A 27,255-nucleotide genomic window follows, 5' to 3' on the forward strand; every position below is an offset into this window, starting at 1 on the left:
GGAGCAATCTTCCAGAGTAATCCTTCAGTGACCCTGCAATGCCGTAAGAGCAAGTAGAAATAAGACTCTTTTCACGCTCTCAATGTTATTCTAAAATTCTGCAAATGATTCTACCAGGAGGATGTTATTTACTTACCGAGATAAAGATGTTTAGCAAATTCTCCAGGGTGGGGAGTTGTGGAATCAGTTTCTGAACCACTTTGCTAAAAGCTTCAAATATTGAATGATCATATATGCTCGTCAAATAGAAGCTGAAAGAGAGAACAGTATTTCATCACACTTTCCTTCTGACTGGGGGACAGACTGCCTAGGCTGTCACAACACCAGTGCCAGCGGTCTATACCTACTGTCCCTACACACGCATTCTAGCCCCCTTCAGAATCCAAAATGACCCTGGCGAAAAACAAGCCATTCCTCCCCAGCTCCCAAAAAGCAAGAATTGTGCCCATTCTCATATGCCAACTGGCTGGACTAGAAAGCCTAAAAATGCAGTGGTATGTGCCCATACAAGCTTCTTTACATTCTGCAAACGAATCCACACCAGGTCATCTCTACACATTCCTGTTAGGTTAGTAATGCCTATATTACTGGTATTGAGGCATCTAATATTTTCACTTTCCAATTTGCAAATTGAATGATGCATACACTTCCCCATAAAAAACTGACAGAGGGGTGCCTGGCTGGCTTAGTCGGTAAACCATGCGACTCTTAATCTTGGGGTTAAGTTCGAGCCTCACGTTGGGTGTAGAGGTTACTTAAAAATAAAATCTCAAAAAAAACCTTAATAGACAAGTGCTTTTCCTCTGTATTTCTATTTGAATTAACTTCAGAGTTATCTTTTACTTGTGGCTATAAATACTATCATATTTATTAAGAATTGTAAACTTCAGCCTTGATTAACTTCCTGGATTATGTTCTTGAGTTTTACGGTTTTCATAGGTGGGAAAAATTAGCTTTAGCCATTTTTTTTAAAAAAACAAAAATGAAAATTAGAATTAGTACGTGCAAAGCTTGCTTTTCCCAAATACTGTCCCAATGTGTACAGCACAAATAGGGTAAACAGATGAATACCACACCGCTTGTGCTGACTTTGGACTCCACACCTGCTTCTTTCCGTTGATGAACTGTGATCCCAGAAGGGTTTCTGTTCTCACCTGAGGTGAATTTTTTCTAATCCAGCATCGGCAAGGTCATCGTTTGCCCTCTGATGAATATCTCTTTGGGTCTCAATCTTGTGGTCATCTGACAGACCATCGACTTTATGAATAAACACCTCGAAGTTGATGTCAGTGTTCACTTTGTAGGCCCTGGTCACGGTGAGGTGGAGCCTGGCCAAAGCCTCCATGTAATCGTCCTGGGAACAAAGGCACACTCCTGTCAGGGGAGGCCAAAGCCTTCTACGCTACTGTCCGCAGACACTCGTTTTTCCTGTTTTACTGAGGTATGATTGACAAGGACTGTGTATATTTGAGGTGTACAATATGATGTTTTGATATACATATACATCATGAAATGATCCCCCCAACCAAGTTAATTAATCTATCCATCACCTTACTTCACAGTTACCTTTTTTTCCCTTTCATACTCACTCCTAATCTGGAAACCATGTGGGTACAATCCTCCAAAATAGTTTGCAAAAGCCCAAATAAGAGCTGGTTTCATGGAATTCAAGTTTGGAAACTGAAGCTTCATGAACAAAGAGATGAAAAGGGCTGGAAAAACACAGCTGTCGGCAGTTACGTAGTAGCTTGATGACAGTCATTAAGACCAGCGTTACAGTTTTCTGAATTCAAAATGGCCCCCTACCACCTAGAACCTTCCCTGGGATACTATTCTTCCCAGATTTTTGAGTCCCTGGGTGAACTGTGATGAACAGTTAGAGATGGAAATGTGATATGGGTCACTGGGAGGATGGGGAAGGAGCCAGAAGGAAAGATAAGAGCACAGTCTAGAGCAGAGGTCAGCAAACCTGGCCCAAGGGCCAAAATGGACCCACTGTGTGTTGTTTATAAGTAAAGTTTTATTGGAACGCTCATCTATTTACATACCGTCTATGGCTGCTTCTGTGGTACAGTGGCAGAGTTGAGGGGTGTTCCTCTGAGGAGACCCCTTGGAGATAGTACAGACAGCATGCAAAGCCTAAAACACTTACCATCTAGCCCTCTACAGAAACAGTTTGCTGACCTCTCTGATCATGAGTAACTGACCCAAATAACGCAATACTATTTTTCGCTCCTCCTTACAAATGACACTTTTATAATAATATGATGAACATCTGCTTTTGCATCTTCCTGTTTAAGAAATCAAACAGTAGGGATGCCTGGCTGTCTCAGTTGGAGGACCTCGCAAGTCTTTTTTTTTTTTTTTTTTTTTTTTAAGTAATCTGTGCACCCAGCGTGGGGCTCAAACTCACAACAGTGAGATCAAGAGTTGCATGCTCTATCAAGTGAGCCAGCCAGGCTCCCTGAGCATGTGACTCTTGATTTTGAGGTCTTAATTTAAGCACCACATTGGGCGTAGAGATTAATTAAATACATAAACTTTAAAAACAAACAAACAAACAAAAAACAGTAGACACTGAATCCCTGAGTGTCTCTCCCCATTCTCCCAGCCCACCCCATCACTCTACCCTCAACCCTCCAGAGGCATCCACTATCCTGAGTTTAGTGTTTATTCTCAATCATCTCCTTCTCCAGTACTACATACATATGTATCCCTAAACAACATACAGATTTCATTTACAATGTCTTGAAATTCAGGGGGAGGCCATCTGAGAAAGGACAACAAAGAAAGCTTTTCGGGTGGCAGAAATATTCTACATCTTAACTGTGAAGTGGTTACGAGTTATATGCATTTGTCAAACTCACTAAACTGTACACTCAAAAGGAATGCATTTTATCGTATGTAATTGTTATTGTTTATGTCTTTTTTTTTTAAGATTTTTTATTTTAGTTATTTGACAGAGAGACAGATCACAGGTAGGCAGAGAGGCAGGCAGAGAGAGGGGGAAGCAGGCTCCCTGCTGAGCAGAGAGCCCGATGCGGGACTCGATCCCAGGACCTTGGGATCATGACCTGAGCCGAAGGCAGAGGCTTTAACCCACTGAGCCACCCAGGCGCCCCTTGTTTATGTCTTTAACTGAAGAGGGGAGTTAAGGGGACACGTCTATGAGCAAAACTAGCCAATGTCAAGAGAGTATCACCATCTCAAAAGATTAGAAGCTATTACTGTAACCTCCCTGCCAGGCGTATAAAATTATCTGACTACCAACCAAGTGATGAAGTGGCACATACCTACCAGGACTAAAAATAACATCTGAAAGAAGAAAATACTTGCTTCATTAGAACAGAGGGGGCGTGGCTGATTTTTCTCACTGTGTTTGTTACTATCTTCTACAACAAATAAAAATACAGGAGAAACATACCACCTTCATTCCTATTCCAAAATTAGATCTAGGAATTACAGGCAGGTCACAATCACCAATGTAGAGGAAGCCGACCCTCCACTGTGGATCCCAAGGCCCATGTGACATGGCTTCAGGGGGCCAAGGGTGGCCCTGGGGGATGTGGGACATGTTGTAGGCTCTGCCTGGGGGGTAGCTCACAGGAAATCACTCTGGATGCTTTCATGCTCCTTCATTTTACAACATTCTGTGAGGACACATTTTCTCCTTGGTGATGTATTTATCTGGCAATCCTGTGATTGTGAGGAATTCACAAGGAAAAAAATAAAAATATGAGGCGTCAGACCAACAGAGCCTTGTTTAGAAATAAAGGCAATGACGTTCGAGTGCCTGCCAAGACTGCCTGAAGTTTACATTTCTTTTCAGTGCTTGTAATTACATCATATAAAAATCCCTGAAAACATGTTTTTTACAGTCTGCTTCCAAAGCAAAAGTATGTATAGCTTATTTCATTATTCCTCCTTTTTAGTAAATGATAGCTCTCAACAATGTTTCTCCACCCTTTTTAAAAGTGGGACTTAAAAAGACAAATTTCTCAAACATTCGTCTTTCTCTGACCTTAAGCTAGGAGATAAAAAAACAAACACAAGAAACAAAATAAAAGAAAACACACATTTACCAGCTCAAACTGAAGGGCCGCTTTTCATGTTCAGGTAAAATTAAAATCAAATTACAGTGGCAACTTAAAAATAAGCAAGCAAAGCTTTTTTAGCCACCGTATAGCCACAGTACAAACACCTAGGATAGAGTTGCGTTAGACATTTGAATTCTAGAAATGCCAATTGCTATAGAAGCACAACACGGTACTGAAGTGAGTACTTATTAAGCCACTGTCTTGGAAGATGAGTCATCTGACTGCAACCTCCTTACCGGAGGGTCAGGCTACTGGTGCTGCTACCTCGTTCAACAAGTACAGAAGCAGCAGCCCGGTGACTTAGGGAAAACACTGGAGCTTAGAAGAGACAGGTGAGTGGGATGTTGCCAAGGGCTCGCGAGCCACCCCACCCTCCCTCCCCTGCCACAGCCCGCACCCAGCTGCTCGGCTCCTCCTGTCCGCCCGAGCTCCCTCATCTCTGTGCTGGCAGACCTAGGCAGGAAGACAGGGCCTACTGCCAAGGCCACAGATGGGCCAGAAAACAGGTCGGTACAAGCGGGACAGCCAGGAAAGCAGCGACTGGCGGCAGGACCTGGACCTGATGCAGTTGTCTACAAGCGTGCTTTTCCAGATGGGCCCAGGGGAGGGAAGGCACTGCTGTTCACAGATCCGGTGCTGGAATAAGTCCCTTCCCTGCGCACCACCACCAGGAAAGACGAGCCCCTCCTCCGGATGGCCACACTCCCACAGCAACACTGAAAGTATTTATGCAGTGCAATCACTTGGAATGAAAAGGCTTCATTACTGTATTAAACAGGCACCTGGTTCCCTGAATGAGTTTAAGATGAGCTCAGGCAGGACCAGTCTTCTCAGAGAAGGGGTTTCCAAGTACGGGCTCAGAACCATTATTACTAACAGCTTACGTATCCCTGCCTCCTTAACTCCGTTGGCACTCCTGGAAGAGGCAGGTGTGCTCGGCCCATCTGTCTGACTGCAGGCCCAGTTTCAGGAAAACAGCATGTCCTGAACTTAGAGCTGCTTAGTGCATTCCTGGAAGGACTCACTGCCATTTATCCCCCACAGCTGTAAAAAAGAGCCCTTGGGAGAGCCTTCGGGCTCAGCTGTGCTTCCAGGACACTTTCTAAGAGGGCCTGGACACAGAGAGTTTGAAGAGTGTCATTGTCCCAGTTCTGTTCCCTGTACTCTTTCCTAAGACGGGCATGCCTGAGATGCACCTGTAGTCTGCTGCTTCCCTCCCCACTCCTCCCCTTCAACTGCTGGCTCCCACTTCACAGGTGAAAGGCCCAGAGGACCAAAGAGACAATTCACAAGACTAGTCGGTATCCTAATAAATTGAATAACTGATTTCTGGGTACAAAGGCCCTTCACCAGTCAGGGGGTCCCCACGTCTTTGCTTTCAGCAAAGTTAAAGGAAAGCCCAATCAGGATGTCTACTGATAAACTACTAAAAACAAGCCTTGGTGATAGAAAACTGGGCAATTTACAGGATGTAACTTGGAAAGCGTTTAAATAATTGAGCAAATGCTATAACAAAACTCACCCCATATCCACTTATTTATGCAAACAAGGTTTCTCAGCGCTCACATTGACACAATCAAAAATAGAACTTATGCCAAATTCTGTCTTATTCAAGCATGCATAGGTGAATTAAGTGGGAAAACATCCATTGTCTTAAGACGTATACTTACAATCAAATTTTTATTTTTAATAGTTAACCTCTAAAACACATAACAGTTATGCTGTCGATCAATTGTGTACTATTAATAATTACAATAATTTAATTCAAAAGAAAACCTTCACAGTTAGAACTTTATCTTCCTAGGAAAGAGTAACCATTTTAAAATGCAGATTTATATGCATATTTTTGTTGCAGAAAACCTGTGCTGTTTTACAGATGTCTGTCCAGAGTAGGGGGGCAGGCAGGGGACATGTAGTTGCTGTCCTTGGCCTGTATGGCGGCCCCTTCCATCTCTAAGGTTTCTGTGATTTGCTGAGACGTACACAATGCCCTGACAGTGTTCACTGCTCACTGATTAGGGTTCCACAGAGGGAGACTTTTCCCCTTTGCAACCCTGAGAGCCCCCACTGAGAGACCTTGTTGGGTATAAAGGGCTATTCCTGATTCTTGAAAACAAACAAACAAACAAACAAACAAAAAACATTACAAAGGAACTGGTATGAACATGGGAGGGACTGTGTCAGAGCCGGGGCGGGGGGGGGGGGGGGGGGGGGCAGGAGAGGGGGCCTGCAGTCCCATGTACCCCGAGACTGAACTTTACCTGGGAGTCGATGACAAATATCAGTGCTCCTGTTCCCCGGAAGATCATCTCATAGTCAAAGGTAGGGTCAAAAAAGTCAATCTGTCCTGGGAAGTCCCAAATCTGAAAATTAACAAAGGAGCTATTGGAAACGTCTTCCCGGCAGATCTTGTTTGTGCTCTCCAAGAACAGCGTTTCGTTGGGAGACATTTTGTGAAAAACAACTTTCTGAATAGATGACTTGCCACTTCTCCTCAGGCCCATGAGCAGGATTCTGGGCTTCACCTCAGTGCTGAAAGGATCGCTGAAGTCCAGAACTAGAGAAACCACAAAACGAGAATGAGGGTGAGTTGCTTTCACAGTGGTTAATTAGAGGAGTTTCACTTCCACCTCAGATGTGATTTATGATTCACAGACACTGCCACTCTTCCAGATAAAGAGACTGCTGACGACCTCGCGCCACTCACTCAGGGGCCTTTTGGGAAATGCAGAACACTGAAAAATGCTGTCTCGCTACCTGTCACACCATTCCAGAGGGCAGAAAAACCTGTCCAACTCCGTATCACAAGAAGCACATCTGGCGTGTGACAAGTAGAGCTTTCCTAGAGCAGAGTGTGAGAGGAAGAAATCCAGTCTTAGCATTCCAAAGCAATGTCTTCTTTGTCTCGATCATCAGATTCTCTACACCCTAAAGAGATGCTTCTTCATTTGAGTTATGCCTCAAACGAACAATTTTGGACTTCATCAAAATTTAAAACATTGGTGCTTCAAAGGACATTATAAAGAAAGTGATGACAAGCCACAGAATGGGAGAAAACTTATGCAAATCACATATATGGAAAGGGACTAATATCCAGAATATATAAAGAACTCTAACAATTCAATAATAAAAACAACCTAACAACAACAACAACAAAAAACGGGCAAAAGATCTAAAGAAACATTTCTCCAAAGATACAAAAATGGCCAATAAGCACATGAAACAATGCTCTGCATTATTAGCCATCCAAAAAATACTAGTCAAAAACCACAACAGGATGCCACTTCACACACACTGGGATGGTTATAATAAAAAAGACAAACAATAACAAGTGTTGGTGAGGCTATGGAGTAATTAGAACCTGCATCCACTACTGGTGAGAACATAAAATGATGTGCTTTCAACAGTCTGGCAGTTTCTCAGAAGGTTAAACACTGAGTCACCATACGGCCCAGCAATTCCACTGCTGGGAATATATTCAAAGAAATGAAAATACACATCCAATGCACATGAATTTCTTTTTAGTTTCCTTCTGACAAACCCTCTTACATTCTTCTCAGGCCCTGGTCCCAATCTAATTCATTTGTGACTGGAAAGTAATTCTTTTTTCCCTTATTGCAACTAATAAGTTTTTCCAAGTCTCTACAACTGTCTTAAACACATATTAATACCTGATGATATCTTAGTGAATTTCATTCCTATATATAATATTTTGATGTTTGAAAATTACAGTAGGTTTTGGTAAACACACAAATTTCAGGTAAAACAATAACTGAATAAAGAAAAAGTAAGCAGGTTCGAGGCGCCTGGGTGGCTCAGTGGGTTAAAGCCTCTACCTTCAGCTCAGGTCATGATCCCAGGGTCCTGGGATCGAGCCCTCCATCGGGCTCTCTGCTCAGCAGGGAACCTGCTTCCTCCTCCCTCTCTGCCTGCCTCTCTGCCTACTTGTGATCCCTGTCAAATAAATACATAAATAAAATTTTTTTTAAAAAAGTAAGCAGGTTCAGATGTGCACTGTTGCTATTCTACTATAAGCAACATTTTACTCCAGCCCTACCCACACACTCTTTTCCAGTTCAACTTAACCCAGTTCAACAATCTGCTGATGATATACTATAGAAGCAATAATGCTTCTTTAGAAAAAACGCACCCAAACAAGTCACCAGCAGCTTCTTCTTCATCAGTCATTATATGCTACTCACTCACAGCATTGTCATTACAAGTCAATCTTAGCAAAAGCAGAACATAAATTAAAAAAGAAAACAGGGCTTCCAGTTTTATAATTTTCAGACTGGTAACATGTCACAACCTTCCCTCCCATAACGAATCCCTAAAAGTTAACAGAAAAGGTATAAACTGTAAATAAATAGACGAACAAATAAACATGAATATCTGAGCTTAAAACAAAACAACAACCACCACCTCTCAAAGTTGCCAGATCACAGAGAAAACCCTAAGAGACACAAAGGTCAGATTAAAGAGGGAACCTGTAGCCCGTGACTAGGAATGGTAGGGTTCTGCTACAGAAGGTAGAACTGGTAGAAGCCCAAACAGGGAGGGACATGAAGACAACAAACAGGGCTGTTATTCGGAGAATCATAATGAGAAAAGCCAACAGATAAACTCTGTGCACCACTGCCACCTACCCTACCCAGTACATATTTCAGGTAAGAGCAGTGACTAGAGGAGTTTGGGTATGAGGGGGAAGGCAGTGCTCCAGGGGCTCAGAATGCCCAGCAGGAACAGAGGGCACCCACACAACAATGCTCCAAGCGTGCTGCCCTTCCTAACTCTCCCTACAGTTCGTGGAGTTCTACAGGGGGAAGCAGTACTATCTTCCCTCCAGACACTTCCTCAAAAGTCTAATATCCATGTACCCAAACATACATCTGAAGAAGCAGAGTTCATAAGGAGTCAGAGTAAACTTTCAAGTTAAGTATAATTAAAATATTCACAGGGGGGCACTTGGGTGGCTCAGTCATTAAGCATCTGCCTTTGGCTCAGGTCACAATCCCAGGGTCCTGGGATTGCATCCCCGCATCAGGCTCCCCGCTCTGCAAGGAGCCTGCTTCTCCCTCTCCCACTCCCTCTGCTTGTGTTCCCTCTCTCACTGTTTTGCTCTATCAAACCAATAAATAAAATCTTTAAAATAAAATAAAATAACATAAAATATTCAGAGAAAATGTGATAACCATAAAACAAGAACAGACAGTTTCAGAATAAGAGCAACCATGAAAAAATGGCCTTAGAGATCTTAGAAATAAAAATATAATTGTGTGTGTGTGTGGGTTAGATACATGGATTTAAAAACAGAAGACAGATAAAGAAGGCAATAGTGAACCCGAACATCAAATCCTCTCAGAATGTAATCCAAAGGGATACACTGCTGGAAAGTATGAGATAAAGGTTAAAGTGACTTCGGGAATAACTATCTCAAACCAGTAGAAAATATAAATACTTGTGAAAGTACATTAGAAAGGGGTCCAGAAGGGTGCACAGCAAACAAAGAATGCATGGGTGAAAGATTTGGGGGAATCACCAAAGGGATTTTGGCTTTAATTTTTTTAATTTTTTTTTTTTTTTTTTAGTAATTTTTATACCCAACGTGGGGCTCAAACTCATAACTCCCAGATCAAGAGACATATGCTGCTTTGACTGAGCCAGCCAGGGACCCCTGTAGCTTTAATTTTAAAAAGAAAACATATATTTATGTGTGTGGTTATACACACATACACACACATACATACACACACACATTTAAAATTAGTTTTGAAAAAATGTTTAATGTATAGGGAGTCAAAGCAAACACAGAAATATTTCAAAACATTAGATACTCTTTAAATTGTGATTTCAACTCCACATTTGCTTGTTAAGTGGTTGTTGCAAGGTTTCTGTTTTTTCAATACAATAATTATATTGATTACTATACTCAAAGTAGCCAACTGATAAGGTTGGTTGGACAAGAAGATACACAAAACATGGTTCCCATCATGGAGAAACTTGAAATCCAGTCGATATAATGTGGTATGGGCACAAAGATAGACAAACAGATCATGCGAATAGAATAAGGAGTCATATATACAAGGACAACTGAGATTTGACAAAGATGAAAAGCCAACTCCATGGAGAAAGGATAGTCATTTTTATCAAATGGTGCTAAAACAAGTGGATATCCATGTGCAAAAAAAAAAAAAAAAAAATTCAAACCACATCTCATACCAAATATAAAAATTAACTCAAAAATAGATCATAGGCCTAATTTAAGGCCTAAAACTATGCAATTTCTAGGAAACAATATTTATGACCTTGGGTTAGGCAAAGATCTCTTAACTATAACACCCTCCCCCCAATTTGACAAATTGGACTTTATTAAAATAAAAACTTCTGCTCTTCAAATGACACCATTAAAATAATAAAAAGGGCAAGCCATAGGTCAAAAGAAAATATTTGCAAATCATAGATCTGATAAAGGATTTGTGGAATATGTAAGGAACTCTAAAAACCCATTAATTAGAAAACAAAATTCAATTTCTGGAAAGGTGGGAGAGAAAAGATTTGAACAGACAATTCACCAAGAAGACTTATGGAAGGTAAATCCATACATGAAAAGATGCTCAGCCCATCACCAGTCATCAAGGAAATGTCAATCAAAACCACAATGAGGTATTATTGCGTACACAGTTAAGATGGCTAAAATTAAGAACACAGTAACAAGTGTTGATGAGGATGTAGAGTTACTAGAACTCTCATATTGCTTGTGGAAAAGTAGAATGGTATAGCCATTTTAGAAAACAGTTTCACAGTTTCTTAAGAAGTTAAACATGTAGGGATGCCTGGGTGGCTCAGTCGGTTAAGCAGCTGCCTTCAGCTCAGGTCATGATCCCTGTGTCCTACGATCAAGTCCAAGATCGGGCTCCTTGCTTGGCAGGGAGCCTGCTTCTCCCTCTGCCTCTGCCTGCCACTCTGCCTGTGCTCACTCTCTCTCTCGCTCTCTGACAAATAAATAAATACAATCTTAAAAAAAAAAGAAAAATTAAACATGTATTATATTATCCCAGCCATTCTGCAGCCATATATTTACCTAAAAGAAATGAAAGTATATGTCCATACAAAGGCTCATAGCAATTTTATTTGTAATAGTCGAAGACTGTTAACAACCCAAATGTCCAGGGCGCCTGGGTGGCTCAGTGGTTAAGCATCTGCCTTTGGCTCAGGTCATGATCTCAGGGTCCTGGGATCGAGCCCTGCGTTGGGCTCTTTGCTCCCCAGGAGGCCTGCTTCTTCCTCCCCAAGTTCCCCTGCTTGTATTCCCTCTCTTGCTGTCTCTCTGTCAAATAAATAAATAAAATCTTAAAAAAGAAAGAAAGAAAGAAACCCAAATGTCCATCAGCAGGTGAATGGATAAATAAATTACAGTGCAACTCAGCAATAAAAATAAACTGTTGACACATATAACATGGGTGCATATCAAAATGATTATGCTGAGTGAAAGCTGCCAGCTGAAAAAGACATATACTCTGTGATTCAATTTACATAAAGTTCTAAAAACTGTAGACTCATCTATAGTGACAAGTAGCAGATCCGTGGTTGCCTGGGAAATGGCAAGAGGTAGTGAGAAGGCGTCAGAAGGAGCGACCTTGATGGTGTATAAGAAAACTTTTAGGGGTAATATGTATGTTCTTGGCTACGGTGATGGTTTCACAGGTGAATGCATATGTCAAAACTTATCAAATAAGTGTACTTAATTTTACGTTAACTATACCTCAGTACAGCTTCTAAAAAAAAGATTTATTTAGTTAGGTAGACAGAGAGCATGCAAGAGGGGAGAGGGGCAGAGGGAAAGGGATAGAAATTCTCAAGCAGACCTCACCAAGTATGGAGCCTGACACAGGGCTCTATCCCAGGACCCTGAACCAAAACCAAGAGTTGGTGGTTTAACTGACTGAGCCATCCAGGAGCCCCCTCAATACAGCACTTTAAAAAAAAAAATGTATTCATGGGGCACCTGGGTGGCTCAGTGGGTTAGGGCCTCTGCCTTCAGCTCGGGTCCTGGGATCGAGCCCCGAATAGGGCTCTCTGCTCAGCAGGGAGCCTGCTTCCCCTCTCTCTCTGCCTGCCTCTCTGCCTACCTGTGATCTGTCAAATAAATAAATAAAATATTTTAAAAAATAAATAAAGTAAAAATAAAAATAAAAATAAAAAATAAAAAATAAATGTATTCTCAGGGCTCCTGGTGGCTCAGTCGGTTAAGCATCTGCCTTCTGTTCAGGTCATAATCCCAGGGTTCTGGGATCGAGCCCCGCATTGGGCTCCCTGCTCAACAGGGAGTCTGCTTCTCTCTCTCCCTCTGCCTGCCACCCCCCTGCTTGTGCTCTCTCCCTCTTTCTCTCTGTCAAAGAAATAAATAAAATCTTTAAACAAAAAATTTAAAGTAAATAAAAATAAAAATTAAAAAGAGCGCCTGACAAAAAAGATTTGTAAATGTGTTCTCAAGGACAAAAATGGAAATATCAAAAGCTATAGTTGTTCTATTACTGCCTCACAAACAACTAGTGTTAGATCAATGCCAAGTGTAGGAGAAATGCCTATGGGGAGTGGGAAGGAACTCAGTGCATTATAAGGGTTATGAGTGCAGACAAAGCAGTGCAGGATCTGGATGGGGTTGATGGGGGTGGTGGAAGGAGGCTCTCTGAGAAGAGCAGGGCTCAAAGCTTAGGCAAAGGCACCATGCCTTTCGTAGAACAGGAAAACATGCACTCAAACTCAACAACCACATATAAAGGTACCTTCCATATGCCAAGTCCTGTACTAGGCATTCACCACACTTCACCCCATTCAACTCTTTTAGGAATACACAGTATTATCTCCATTTCACAGGTAAAGAAATTACAAGCTCAGGAAGGTCAACATTCAAAGGTGAGGGCTGGCCCATCCCAGAGTCTATGCCTTCTGTTTCTGCTGTGCAACACTCCATCCAATCAAAGGAAGCAAAAGTCTACTTTAAATGATATATAAGCACAAAAATATTTAAGTGTTTATACATGTTTTTACTTCTTACTACTGGAGATCAGTGTAGATTTTAACTTCCCTTCATCAGGGTCTGCAAAAGTGTTGGCATGGTCTGGCCATGCATGCTCGTGCCTCGGAGGGTGGACCCCCTCCTCCTCCTGGGAGAGTGGGAGGTGATGGAAGGTCACCGGGTAGAGAGGAGGTAGTGTTTGTGCTAGTTTACATACACAAACTAGCTGGGAAGTGAGAAGCACATGCCGCTACAATGTATACACACAGTTCGAAGTGTTTACCTTCTCCCTGCCAAGTTCAAGCATCAGCCACCAACAGTAAAGTGCTGGGCAATGGGGGGCCAGATCAGTGAGGGTACCATCAACTCCGTGGAGTCCCCTCAGACCCAGGAATACGCATTTTACATTTAGCTGGTATGGACACATGCCAGGTACCTTGCTAGACATTTCTGCAAACTTGGACCCCCTCCTCCTCCCCGCACACCCCCCATCCTCTCGGCAATGAGGAGGTACAAGTCTGTTTTGCACCTGAGCAATCTGGGGGAAGGAACATGCCCAAGGTCACAGGGCTATACGTGGTGGAGTCCTCACACAGAGCCTTAGCCAACAATTAGATGGCATTCAACAAAACTGCAATACAGAAAACATAAGAGACTAGGAAATACCAGAGAACACCATGCGTAGTAAGAGTACATACTGCTAGCGAAACTCTTTTAGATTTACTTAGGCCTATGTGATCCTGGTTCACAACTTAAGTGTATTTGGTATGTGATCCACTTTCAAAAAAACTTTGTTGACCACTGCTATGGACCAGTTTCTTATATCACAGAGGACTGCTCACAAAAAATCCCTCCTTTGAAAAAAAAAAAAATCCCTCCTTTGGGGCCCCTTGCTAGCTCAGTCAGTAGAGCATGTGAATCTTGATCTTGGGGTCATGAGTTCAAGCCCCATGGTGGGTGTAGAGATTACTTTAGAAAATAAATAAAATAAAGGAAAAATTGATTTGCCATTGCTTTCAAGCATGATAGGCCTTCAGGGTCTGATATAGATCATGTATATTTAAAAAAAAAAATCTCCGGGTGCCTGTGTGGCTCAGTGGGTTATAGCCTCTGCTTTCGGCTTGGGTCATGATCCCAGGGTCCTGGGATCGAGCCCCACATCGGGCTCTCTGCTGCTGCCTGCCTCTCTGCCTACTTGTGATCTCCGTCTGTCAAATAAATAAATAAATAAATCTTAAAAAAAAAAAAATCTCTCCTCTTATCATCTCCCACCTCCCCTTAAGTATCTCTGCTTCTAAAACCCTGTGGGGTTTCCCAGAGGCTCTCACCCACTCTGGGAGTGATAGCAGGGAACACACATCAGGAAATGCAGCACCCAGATAGCCTCCTGGCCACCTGGCTCTCCCCATTAAACTTTCCCCATGCATCACTGCTCGCTCAAGAATATCCTGAGAGGGTGCCTGGGTGGCTCAGTGGGTTAAGCCTCTGCCTTCGGCTCAGGTCATGATCCCAGGGTCCTGGGATCAAGTTCCGAGTCGGGCTCTCTGCTCAGCGGGGAGCCTGCTTCCTCCTTTCTCTCTGTCTGTCTCTTCGCCTACTTGTGATCTCTCTGTCAAATAAGTAAATAAAATCTTTGAAAAAAAAAAAAAAGGATATCCTGAGAAAGGTGAAAAGAAGAGAATGAAGGATGAGTGCTACAAGCTAAGGGCTAACGCTTTTAGATCACAAAGGAACCACAGGACTTGGGCCTGGAGATGGAATCCCAGGGAAGGCCCTTTAAAAGTGTCAGCGGGAGTGGAGGAAGTTGCTGGGAGAGGTGAAATTTACCAGAGGGCCGTTTGTTCAGTTTCATAAAGGTGCCCTGATCCTCTGCCAAGTGTTACAGGGGGCTGAGACACAGGCTGCAGACACAAAAAAAGATTCATTCCTTAGTGATTAGAGGAGAAAACAGACAAAAAAACCCTGACAATTACAGTGCACTGTTACAGAGGTGTTCACGGGCTCAGAGAGAGGACTCCCTGGAGAAAAAGCTGAGTCTTATAGAAAAGGAGGTGGAAAGAGATGAATGAAGGAAAGGTTGTGCCAGAAAGAGATTCTGGCTTTCCGGGAGTTTAAGGAATGTAGTTTAAAGACAAGAAAAGGCTGCACACTGTCTAGTGACTTCCTTCCCACAGCATTTAGAATAAAATCCAAACACCTTCTTTCTGCGAAGGCCCTACATGGGCCACCCTCTCATCCTGTGCCCTGTTCATCCTCCCTACTAGTTCCCTATCCTGTAACCACACTGGCCTTCCCGTTCCTCACCCTGGACATCCAACTCCCTCCACCTGAAAGGCCTCCCTTAGCTTTCTTCCCACTCATCCCAGCAACAATTTTACCTCCTCTCAGCTGAATCAGACCCCATCACTTCCTGACAACCCTGTGTCTTTTTTTTTTTTTTAGGATTTATTTATTTGACAGACAGGGAACACAAGCAGGGGGGAATGGGAGAGGGAGAAGCAGGCTTCCCGCCCAGCAGGGAGCCCGATGAGGGATCCCAGGACCCTGGGATCATGACCTGAGCCAAAGGCAGGTGCTTAAAGACTGAGCCACCCAGGCGCCCCAACCCTGTGTCTCAATAGTACTTATCACTGGGAGCACCTGGATGGCTCAGTTGGTTAAGCCACCAACTCTTGATTTTGGCTCAGGTCATGGTCTCAGGGTCATGAGATTGAGCACAACATTTGGGCTCCTGGGTGACTGGGCAATGTGCTTAAGATTCTCTCCCTCTGCCCCTCCTCCTGCCCACTCTCCCTCTCTCCCTCATGTAAATAATCTTTTTTTTGTTTTTTTAAGATTTTATTTATTTATTTGACACAGAAGAGAGATCACAAGTAGGTAGAGAGGCAGGCAGAGAGAAAGGGGGAAGAAGGCTCCCCGATGAGCAGAGATCCAGATGTGGGGCTCGATCCCAGGACCCTGAGATCATGACCTGAGCCGAAGGCAGAGGCTTAACCCACTGAGCCACCCAGGCATCCCTCATATAAATAAATCTTAAAGAAAAAATACTTATCACTATACAAAACTATCTTTTTACTTTATACATTTGTCTTCTTGTCTGTTTACTGTCCGTACCACATATACCCAGGCAAATTATAAAGCATGTGGCATGAGTCCAATAAATATCTTTGAATAGCTTTGTTGATAGAGAAGTCTATTAGTCCCAGCAAACAAAAACTGCAACAAAGAAAACAGAATTGACTGGGAAATACCAGAGTACATCATGTATAATAGGAGTATATACTGCTAGCGAAACTCTTCCAAGTTTACTTACACATATGTGGCGCTGGTTCACAATATAAACACATTTTTTATTGTGGACCATGGTCAAAAATATTTTGTCAACCACTACTAGACTCTGCTACTTCATGAATGAGATGCTGGGAAGTCTGGATTTTGCTTTGAAAGCCATGAGGGAATCACTAAGGATTTTAAGGGGAGACTAACATGATCAGATTTACACTTCAAGAGGTTCACTCCAGAAATAGACCCCCTAGAGGGGGGTCAGTGGGGAGATAGTGAAGGGGTCTAGAATAGGTCACTGTGCCATAAAAAGTATACTGAGCCAAAGATACTGAAGTCCCTTATTTCCCTAAAGCAGAGCCTCCCAAAAGAACTCAATTGCCATAAATCTCCTTCTTAGAAGCAACTCTCATCTTCTCTTGGGTGAAGAGACAGAAGAAAAGTTGGCACCACACCCAAACAGATGTGGTCCCCAAACTCTCCTACCTCCCAGCTGTTCTCCTGTGGGCTCATTTATCTTTCCAAAAAGTCATCTATTTTTCCATAAATGCCCTTTCCCCAACTCCCTTCCAAGAAGTCACTCATTCTCCCAGAACTGACCCCCATCCCCTCCTTATCCTCTATTAAGATAGTAATAAAGCCAGAAATCTAAGCACCTCTTTTTTTTTTTTAAGTTTATTTATTTGAGTAAGTTCTACTCCCAGCAGGAGATCAAGAGTCACATGCTCTTCCAACTGAGCCAGCCAGACACCCCTCTAAACACCTAAATTGTACTTTCGGTGAACTCTCGTGCATTAGTACATAATTAAATGTGGTTTTCTCTTGTTAATCCACCTTTTGTCAGTTTAATTTGCAGGCTCTCAATTCAGAACTTAAGAGAATAGAGGGAAAGGTTTTTCCTCTCCTCACAGCAGTTAGGTTATTCTAGATCACAAATGAGAAATGAAAGAACTAAGGCACAGACAGTGGGAATGGTCAGAAGGAACAGATCTGTGAGAAGTTCAAACTGACTCAATCGTATTTAGTGATCCCCTGGACACATATGACAAGGGAGAAAGAAGCCCTGAGTTCCCAAGCTGGCAGACCAAGCTAACAAGGGCCCACAAAGAGGTAAAGGGAAAAAGGCTGAACGGGTATTTAAAGTTGTGGGTTCTGGGGTGCCTGTCTTCCTGCAGCTCAGGTCAGAAAAGGATCCGGCGCCTGGGGAGAACAGTAACAAGAGGTCACCCACAGGTCTAAAGTGGGAATGAAGGTTGCTGAGGCCATTGGTGCCTCAACTGCAGGTTTTTTCCCTAATCTCGCTGCCTGGGGGTGAGGGAATTTGTGAGAGGTTTTAGCCTTGGCCACCATGAACTGGCTCAAACCAGCCAGCTCCAACCTCTTACCACCCAGCAGTTCTCACTCACTAACCACCTGCATAGCACAGTGGGTCACCTCTAATCCTCAAGGCGCTAACCCGTATCCTTTCCAGATGTAAAAAACTGAGGCCTCAGTGCTTACCGCAATAAATATTCAATAGATGTTTGTTGGTTGGGATAACTGCATGAAAGTGACTAAGCAGAACTGGAAGCTAAATTAACTGAAGGTTTAAAAAGAAACTTCCTATCTGACACTGGCCCAGATCAGCACTTGAGTATCAAGAGTATGAGCTTTCTGCCTAGGTAGTTTATCTACTGCAGTGAGGGACACTGAACATACCTTACCTATCTTGCACTGTACTTGTGAGCTCCCCAATTTTCCAAATACCCTGGCTTTGTAACCAGACTGCTGGAAATCCCAGGGAGACTCAACCATCCAAGGAAGAGCATTATGGGCAGGGGCCATGGAACCGGACCTGCAAGCTAATTACTTCATCAGTAACTGGCAGATCGCTGTCAAAAACCAATAGGCCTTATAAATACACAAGGAAGGGAAAGACGCATCAGTGCCTTGAGTATGTGGCTGCCTGGGGGCCACACCTGGCTGGTCTGTGGGTTGGGAATGTTCACAGCAAAGAAGGAACCAGAGATCAGGAAAATGGGAACTCAAGGCCTGACACAGTTCTAACAGGATTAGCCTTACCTTCTTAAGCTCATGTGGTCTCTCAGGAGAGAAGGAGACATCACAGGACACACACTTCATAAATTCTGAAATATTATACAACTGAGAACTATTCTAATTAAGGAATGTTTGCAAAGAGCTGACACCTTTGAGCGGGTCCAAAATGGGAAAATGAAACAGAGGTTTAATGAAAAATTAGGAAAACACAGTGGCAAAGTGATGGCAAGTGGAATGGTTTAAATAGTACTGGGACAGTAACAAACTGGGGTTCAAGTCCTAGTCTGCCATGTACCAGCTATGTGACCCCATACATGCTCCCTGGCCCATGAGGCCTTACCTATCAGTCTGTGTATACATGTGCACCCACTCTTCTTTCTTTTTTTACCCCAGCCCAAGCCTAGGGGATGAGAGGGCCTTTTGTGGAACATGGCTGCCGTGAGAAGCTCCCATGGCCTTAACAGAAAGCTAGAATTTCTTTGCTATTAGTATTCTGTGGGGTCATCCAAGGCTTAAGCTTCTATTTACTTATGCTTTTAGGAAGAGGCCTCTGGTTCGTTTCTCTTTGCAACATTATCTGTGAACCTTTACATTTCTGATCAATGGAACTACTTAAACATTCAAGACTCAGAAGCTCAGGGATGCTTGGCTGGCTCTGTGGATATGCCACTCTTGATCTCAGGGTCATGAGTTCAAGTCCCACATTGGGTGTAGAGTCTATTTAATTAAAAAAAAAAAAAAAAAAAGACCCTGGGGCTCCTGGGTGGCTCAGTGGGTTGAAGCCTCTGCCTTGGCTTGGGTCATGATCCCAGAGTCCTGGGATCGAGCCCTGAATCAGGCTCTTTGCTCAGCAGGGAGCCTGCTTCCCCCACTCTCTCTCTCTGCTTGCTTCTCTGCCTACTTGTGATCTCTGTCAAATAAATAAATAAAATCTTAAAAAAAAAAAAAAAAGACCCAGGAGCTCAGGGAGCAATTCCATCCTAGTGAGAATTAAATATATGAATAATGTCATTAATAAGAGAATATGCAAAAATCATAAAGATTCATTGCCCATTTGATCAACTACTTAGTAAGAAGAATTAAATATAAACCGAACATATATTTTCAAAGGCATGAAAGTTTTTGAAGGTGGCTTTTATTTATATGTGAAGACCAGATCTTTCTCTACGAAATTCTTTCACATCACAGTGGCAGGTCACTAAAGAAAAATCCCATATATGAATATTTCCTTAACATATATATTCAGTAAGCTTTCTAATGTGTTCTAATTTACTAATGCTCCTGTAAGAAGGGGAAAACATTCTTGTGAACTTCTCTTTTTTAATGCTTTGAGAATGATCCAGGTTGGTTATCTGTCGTCCTCTACCCTATGCCCTGAGAAACTGAGCCAGAGTCTCCCCCAAAGGTCCTCAAGAGGAAAAAGTCGACTGCATCCTGCATGATTTAGGCCAGGAGTGAAAAGCCCATTTGTCTTGAGTGTCACAGCAGAACCAGGGAAAGCCACCATTACAAGACATCCTGAAAGCTTTCACAGAAGAGGAAGAAAGAAAAGGTTAAAAAAAAAAAAAAGTAAGGATGAATAAAGGAGGCAAAGAAAGAAAAATGAGCAGGAAAGATTGATGTGTTATGAAGTGTAATTGTGTCACTAACAGAAGCTATGGGGTCAGGGGTTGGACTGAAGCAGAGGGTAAACAGAGAGACACTGCAGTCAGCTGGGGACTGACAAAGATGGTCTTTTAAACTGAGAACTACATCCCTTATCCGGAACTCTAGAACTTGGGTTCCGCTTCCTTTTTCCCCATCAGACTACCCTATGTCTGTTCTGATACGAAAATGGGAGAGATTTCTTTTTTCTTTTTTTTTTTTAAGATTTTATTTATTTATTTGTCAGAGAGAGAGAGAGCGAGCACAGGCAGACAGAGTGGCAGGCAGAGGGAGAAGCAGGCTCCCCACAGAATAAGGAGCCCGATGTGGGACTCGATCCCAGGACGCTGGGATCATGACCTGAGCCGAAGGCAGCTGCTTAACCAACTGAGCCACCCAGGCGTCCCGGGAGAGATTTCTGATAGAAGTAGAGAATCAAGATTCCGTTAATACCCTGAATCACTGAAACATGTTTACAAAACATCCAATATAAAAATATGCTATCAGGGAGCTTGGGTGGTACAGTCGGTTGAGCATCCAACCCCTTGTTTCAGCTTAGGCTGTTATCTCAGAGTCATTAGATCAAGCCCTGTGTCTGGCTCCATGCAGAGGCAGTTTAAGACTCTCTCTCCTTCTCCCTCTGCCCCTCCCCACTCACTCACGCCCACCTGTGCCATATGTATTTAAACAAACACTGTGCCTATGGTGTGACTTTGGTCACATCGGTTTTTACTGTTCTGTATTTAATCTATTTCAACTCTTCTGTATCTCTGTATTTTCAGAGCCAGAGGGAAACCCAAGAGATTAGGCATAGTCAGGGCTGTGGCCAAGCCAACTCTTTTTGGACAAAGCAGAATTACAAGGAAATGGATTTACATATCCATTAACTTGACCTTCTCCTAAACCTTACTCAGAGCCACAGTGTCACTATCAGAAGGACAATTACCTATCTCTACTTACTCCCAAGGAACAAAGAGAGGATGAATTCACTAATAATTTTTAAATTACTTTAAGGAAGGAAAAAAAGCTGACACTCATGATTAATAGTTGCACACCAGTGGTTTCACTGCTTTTGTACCCATCAGGGAACTATCACCTGCTGACCGTTGATTTTTCGTTTCTCCAGTAACCACCTGTACTGTCACTTCCTCAGACCCTAAGAGAGTTCACAGGCTGCTGTGGAAACAAGACCACACCTTGGCTGGACTGTGGATGAGCAGCTGTCTTAGCCAAGTTTCCCCTAAAAATTGAGAGGGACTTTGGGAAAAAACAATTTCACTTTCTGATCAAATATGATCTTTTATTTTTTTAATTAAAAGATTTTACTTGAGTGAGAGAGAGATAGCATGTGCACGAGTGGGCAGAGGAAGCAGCAGACTCCCCACCAAGCAGGGAGCCTACAGGACTCTATCCCAGGACCCCGAGAACATGACCTGAGCCAAAGGCAAACACTTAACCGACTGAGCCACCCAGGTGCCCCTTATGTTTTTTTTTTTTAAATATTTAATTTATTTATTTGACAGAGAGAGAGATCACAAGTAAGCAGAGGCAGGCAGAGAAAGAAGGGGGAGGCCAGCTCCCTGCTCAGCAGGGAGCCCAATGTGGGACTCGATCTGAGATCACGACTTGAGCCAACGTCAGAGGCTTAACCCACTGAGCCACCCAGGCACCCCCGATATGATCTTTTAATTGCTTTCTTGTTACTGCAATTTTTTTAAAGACTTTATTTATTTATTTGACAGACAGAGATCACAAGTAGGCAGAGAGGCAGGCAGAGAGAGAGAGGGGGGAGGCAGGCTCCCGGCTGAGCAGGGAGCCTGATGTGGGACTGGATCCCAGGACCCTGAGATCATGACCTGGGCTGAAGGCAGAGGCTTTAACCCACTAAGTCACCCAAGCGCCCCTTATTTCTGCAATTTTTAAAGCACAGTAATTTACTAAAGATTTAAACCCCATGTGTCTAAAAACAATCATTGTATTTGCTGCAATTGTTTTTAATGGCTTATTTATTGCCTCCACTCTCTGGAGTTTTAACTGGAGTGAGGAGATTGAGGGGGAGGCCTCACCTTATCTCTGATTAACTACCTTCCAAGGGGGGTTGAGAGGTGCCCAAATATGTCCTTAACAGAACCAACCTGCCAAAGAGCACTCCAGCTATTCATGAATAAAAGCTGGAGTGCAAGCCAGAGAAGTGCAATTTAAGTTTCACCTTAGCTGCATTAAGTTTTCAAGTTTTGCACACTGTGGTAAAATTTACAAGGTCCTCAGTTTAAAAATAAGATCTGAAGTTCCTTCTAAGACTAAGGGAAATGAAATTCACACTATCCATTTTGAATCTACCTTCTTTTGCACAGTTCCTGATAAATTGCTTTGCAACTTACCAGGTGATGCTAGTCAGTCCTGCATCCCACCTGCTCGGGTAGATCTCTGAACCACGGAAAAAGCCCCAGGTCTCCACTAAGCAAAGGCATTAAATCAAGTCCATGAGGAAGGTAAAGGGGGAAGAGTGTTCATCAAAGAAATGCTTTGTTCGGGGCACCTGGGTGGCTCAGTTTGTTAAGTGTCTGCCTTCAGCTCAGGTCATGATCCTGGAGTCCCTGCTCAGTGGGGAGTCTGCTTCTCCCACTGACCCTCTCCCCCTCTTGTGTTCTCTCTCAAATAAATCAATAAAATCTTTAAAAATTAAAAAAAAAATCTTTCTTTAAAAAAAAAAGAAATGCTTTGTTCACAGTTCAAAATGTAGCATATCCACCTTTCCTCAGAGTAAGAGTCCCTTTCCCTCCACATTCCTTTTCTTTGAGAGTAGGTAAATGTAAATTTTACCAAAATAAACACAGGATTCCAATGCAACATGTGCCCAGGGCCTGTTAGAAAATGAGATGACCCTCTGGTGACACCTGAGGTCCCAGGAATTAAAGTCACAAGTCCTGGCCTCCACCCTCAACCCAACTCCCCAGGATCCCATCAGTTGTCCTGACATTGTCAGGGACAGTTGTTGCTAGAACTGCTGACTGAGGAAACTATCTGCCACTCTAGAAAGTGAATGCTCTGGGGCGCCTGGGTGGCTCAGTGGGTTAAAGCCTCTGCCTTCGGCTCAGGTCATGATCCCAGGGTCCTAGGATCGAGCTCAGCAGAGAGCCTGCTTCTCTCTCTCTCTCTCTCTCTCTCTCTCTGCCTACCTGTGATCTCTGTCTGTCAAATAAATAAATAAAATCTTTTTAAAAAAAAAGAAAGAAAGTGAATGCTCTGATAAGAGATTCTGCATTCAGGCCTAAACCCCAAAATCAAAGCCAGGGATACGTGGAAAGAACAGGAACCTGAGGTAACAGAGGAAGTCTTCTGAGAAGAGACCACCTATGTACAGCAGGCACAGGGGGAAAGACCCAGCTTAGGTAAAGTCTGCAGGAGCAAATAATCATCTGTCGCTCCTCTTACCATATAAATATACTCAACAATTTTATAGCAAGATTCCAGATTGATCCCAAGAACTCACGATGGATTATTTTATTACTGAGGTAATGAAAAGCATCCCTTACAGAGGAGTTTGCCTTTAGGTTAGGAGCAGTGGGGAGCATTCAAGACTGGGCTCTGGGGAAGCCCTTTGTTCAGGAAATCCCACCCCTCAGGCAAAGCTTTACTTTCATTTCAATTTCAAGTCCTCAAATCAAATTTTGAAAGCGTCCCCCCTTAAAGAACTGCAGAATAAATAAGCAGGTCCTTTACATTCCAAGAAATGTGTCGGGTCCTCAGAACTATCCAATTACAGGGCTTTTCTTCCCAGATATAGTCACTTTTCTTTTTTTAAAAGAGTATCATACATGCGCCCTATTGTGTGTCTACCATTTCAAATATCTTCCAAATACATCCCCATTCTGAATCTCCAGACTCTTCTAAGAACCTAGAAGGAACTAACGAAAAGCAATTTGGATAATAACAAAACGAATGAACAATTTAATTACCAAAGGTAGCCCTAGAGACTCCAACAAAAGGGTTGAAAGCCTTTATCTACAAAAACGTGGCCACGTGCTCAACTGCGGGACCAATTATGGGAAGTGCAGAAGAAAGTAGCACACAGGTGCACACACCAATTTAAGCAAATGGGGAATCAGCCGAAGTCCTCTTCGGAGAAAGGACGCTATGAAAAAATGTGACTTAGAAAGCTTCTTTCTCATCTATCAGGCTCAAGGTTTTAGTTAACTTTCTTCCCTTTAAAACACACACACACACACACACACACACACCTTTCTTCCCTCTGATTAACTGAAAGTAGCACCTACCCCCCACAAAATAATGGCAATTTCCTCTGCAGAAAGTCTTTGAATGGGAATTTAAAGTTCAATTGAATTTTCAATAAAAGTTCTTCCAAATCAACAGTCACAAAGGTAGTTTTACCCCCTCCCCCGCAATTTCTTCTAAGTGAAATTTTTAGAAGTTAGTGCCTTCTCTAGGAAGCCTACAGCTTCATCTAGATGTTCTGTTTAACAGCCTTATTCTATTGACCTTTTCAAGTGACCTTACAATAGAGGACTTTTTCCCCTTGCTTTGGAGACCAACAAAAAGAGATGAACCTTCCCGGAATCCTAAAAGACTCTCAACTTCCTTAGGCCTTAAGAATTAAATGCAGGACCTCCCCACAGGCTGAGCAATTGCTAAATCCCTCTTCTTAAACAGGAAACAGAGTTTGCTTCTGAGTGGCAATGTATTCCCCCGCCCCGCACTCACTCCAGGGCAGGCACTGCCATGCCCAGGTGGTGACACTGAGCAGAGATAAGGTGTCCTAACAACTGTATTTGTCTGGACTCCGGGAAACCCGCGGCCACTCGGTGACTCCCACATCACTGGCGCGCATCCCCCCGCGGCTGTACGGGGGCCCCCGACGCCGCAGACCTGAGCAGCCCAAAGACCCCTCCCGCGGCGACACGGGGTAAGACTGACACCCGCAGCTGCCGAAGACCCTGCCAATCACGCTGCCGCCGGCTGCCTTTTTTAGCCACAACATCTGACCAGGCTTCGACAGCATTCAGGGAGAGGTCCCAGGGCGCGTCGGGCAGTCCCCTCCCATTCCTAACCCCCCAGACCCTTGGAGAGCTCCGGATGAGGGGTGGGGAAGGTACTAGCCCTGGAAAGGGCCAGAGAGCGTACGTTCCTTCTGCCCTTAAGCTTCCTGTCTGCTCTCTCCACGGATCCGGGTCCCCCCTCCCCCGCCTGCACCCGGGATCCCCCATTTTGCAGCCCGTGGTCGCTCCTCGGACGCCCCTCCCCACCCCCACCTCTCAACTCCGTTCTCCTGGATCCCCTCCAAGTCGGTGGCCCGCGCGCCTGGTCGGGCGGGGGGCGGGAAGACACACAGGGAAGGGATGGGGTGCAGCCTGAGGACGCGCGGGGCGTGGGGCAGGGCGGGGGACCCCGCGCTCACCTCCCTCCTCCGCCCCGCTGTCCGGGTCGGCGTCCGAGGAGTCGGGCCCGTCCCCGTAGTCCGCTAGCCCCACCAGTTCATCCTCCTCGTCGTCGTCCTCGTCCTCCGGCTGCGGCTTCCCCAGCACCTGGCTCATCGCTCCCACGGCCGGCCGTCCTGGGGGCGGCGGGGGTCCCTGGTGGGGGCCAAACCTCCTCCCCTGCCGCTCGTAGCCTATTTCTGAATTGGGGTTTTGTCTGGAGGTTCACGGGAGCCCGCGGAGGCAGGGCCGCGCGCCCCCCGCGGCGGTCGGCGTCCAGGTCTGGGTCTCGCAGTTCCCACCGCTCCTGGAGCCCCCTTCCCCGCCCCGCCCGCCTGCCAGCGGAGGAGTCAGCCGGAGCGCGGCAGTTCCTCCCCGAGGAGGGAGAGAGAGACTGCGTGACCCAAGTCACCTGACACACACTGTCTCACACACACACACACACACACACACACACACAAGGGCGCGCGCCCGCGCTTTCCCGGGCTCCAGCACCGCTCGGCGGGGCGCTGGCCCGAGGCCGCGCACACACACTGGGGGAGGGGGAGCAAGGGGGGGCGGCTGGGCGGCGCGGAGCCCTCCACCTAACCAGAAGCTCACAGTGGCACACGCCGGGTACCGCGGGCTCTGGGACGCTGCGCAGTCACCCACCGCGGCTGCGCGCCAGGGGCCCCCACGCGCGCCTCCTGCACGTGGTACCCGCACAGGCCGGCGAGCTGGGGGCCTGCACAACCTGAGAACGTATCCCCCACCCACCTCCAACACACACACCCTACCTTGGAGGCCTTCTCTGTCTTTCAGTCCTGGAGAGGGTTCCAGTCCCAAGTGGGCTGCCTTCCCCGCTCCCCACCACTGTTGCGCCCGGGCCCCCACCCAGAGCCTTGTGCCGAGGACACCGCATGGGTACTGAAGCTCCCCGAGAAGAAAACTCGGAGAAATTTACTGCAGAGGCTCAGTCTCCATAGCAATTGCCTTTCAGTGTGCGTTTATGGTTCAAAGTGCTTCCCACCAAGAATATTAAAGAATCAGGCCTATCCAGATGTAAAATGTTTCTTAAAAAACCTAACATGCCTCATGGCTGCCTAGGCTGCTCTGCAGCCTTTTGGAAAAGGTCGCAGGAGTACAACATACTCACAGGCTATTCATGACCACCTACTCCTGTCTCATTGTTTCAGAGGCTGAAATCCCCCATCTCAAAATAAAATGTTTCAAGGCTTGGGAGTGGGGGGAGCAACTCTCACATAGGAACAGCAACAATGTGTGGGTGAAACTAAAACCTGCATTTCTCCACAAGCTCTTTACCGCCGGACATACTATACCCACCCTTTCTGGTCCTGCAAAAACCACGTGAATGAACTTCCTTATGTCAAGCACAATAAGAAATAAACCAGCTGGCCAGCATGGTGATCCAGATCCTACAGGTGCCAACAGGGCAGCAGGTGGTGTGGAGGAGGAGGCAGAGAGCTGAGACTGGAGGCTCTTGGGGCCCAAGGGTGCTGACTCTGTCTGAAACATTTATTGAGCACCTACTATATGCCAGGGTCTGGACTAAGTATGGGTTTGTCTGGTGGGGGGGGGAGTGTCCACCTATACTCAGAATAGTATTCCTGCCCTGGAGGACCTTTCAGCCTAGCAAACCATGACTCATGTCCTGGAATTTGTATTAGTTGTGGTGTTGAAGGTGGATGTAGACACCTAGGAGGTGGCTGCTTCTAATTGGAAAGGTCTTCAGATTTTCCCA

At 44.6% G+C, this 27,255-nt stretch overlaps 1 protein-coding gene across 4 annotated transcripts in view; it reads right to left on the minus strand.

The window, feature by feature from the left end:
- Window positions 1-25,911, minus strand: part of RRAGD (Ras related GTP binding D) — a 41,617-nt gene extending 15,706 nt beyond the window's left edge. For 2 of the 4 annotated variants that reach the window (XM_047734438.1, XM_047734439.1), the window contains exons 1-4: window positions 25,496-25,911; window positions 6,359-6,654; window positions 1,155-1,354; window positions 137-251 (exon numbers count right to left, since the gene is read on the minus strand). In XM_047734438.1, coding sequence (XP_047590394.1) covers window positions 137-251; window positions 1,155-1,354; window positions 6,359-6,654; window positions 25,496-25,631 — 747 coding nt within the window. In that variant the 5' untranslated portion in view covers window positions 25,632-25,911. The remainder of the gene's footprint in view (window positions 1-136; window positions 252-1,154; window positions 1,355-6,358; window positions 6,655-25,495) is intronic. The other 2 variants (XM_047734440.1, XM_047734442.1) reach the window with 2 other exon arrangements.
- Between the last annotated feature and the right edge of the window lie 1,344 nt (window positions 25,912-27,255).

The sequence above is a fragment of the Lutra lutra genome, chromosome 6 (genome assembly GCF_902655055.1).
Source record: "Lutra lutra chromosome 6, mLutLut1.2, whole genome shotgun sequence".
NCBI lineage: Eukaryota > Metazoa > Chordata > Mammalia > Carnivora > Mustelidae > Lutra > Lutra lutra.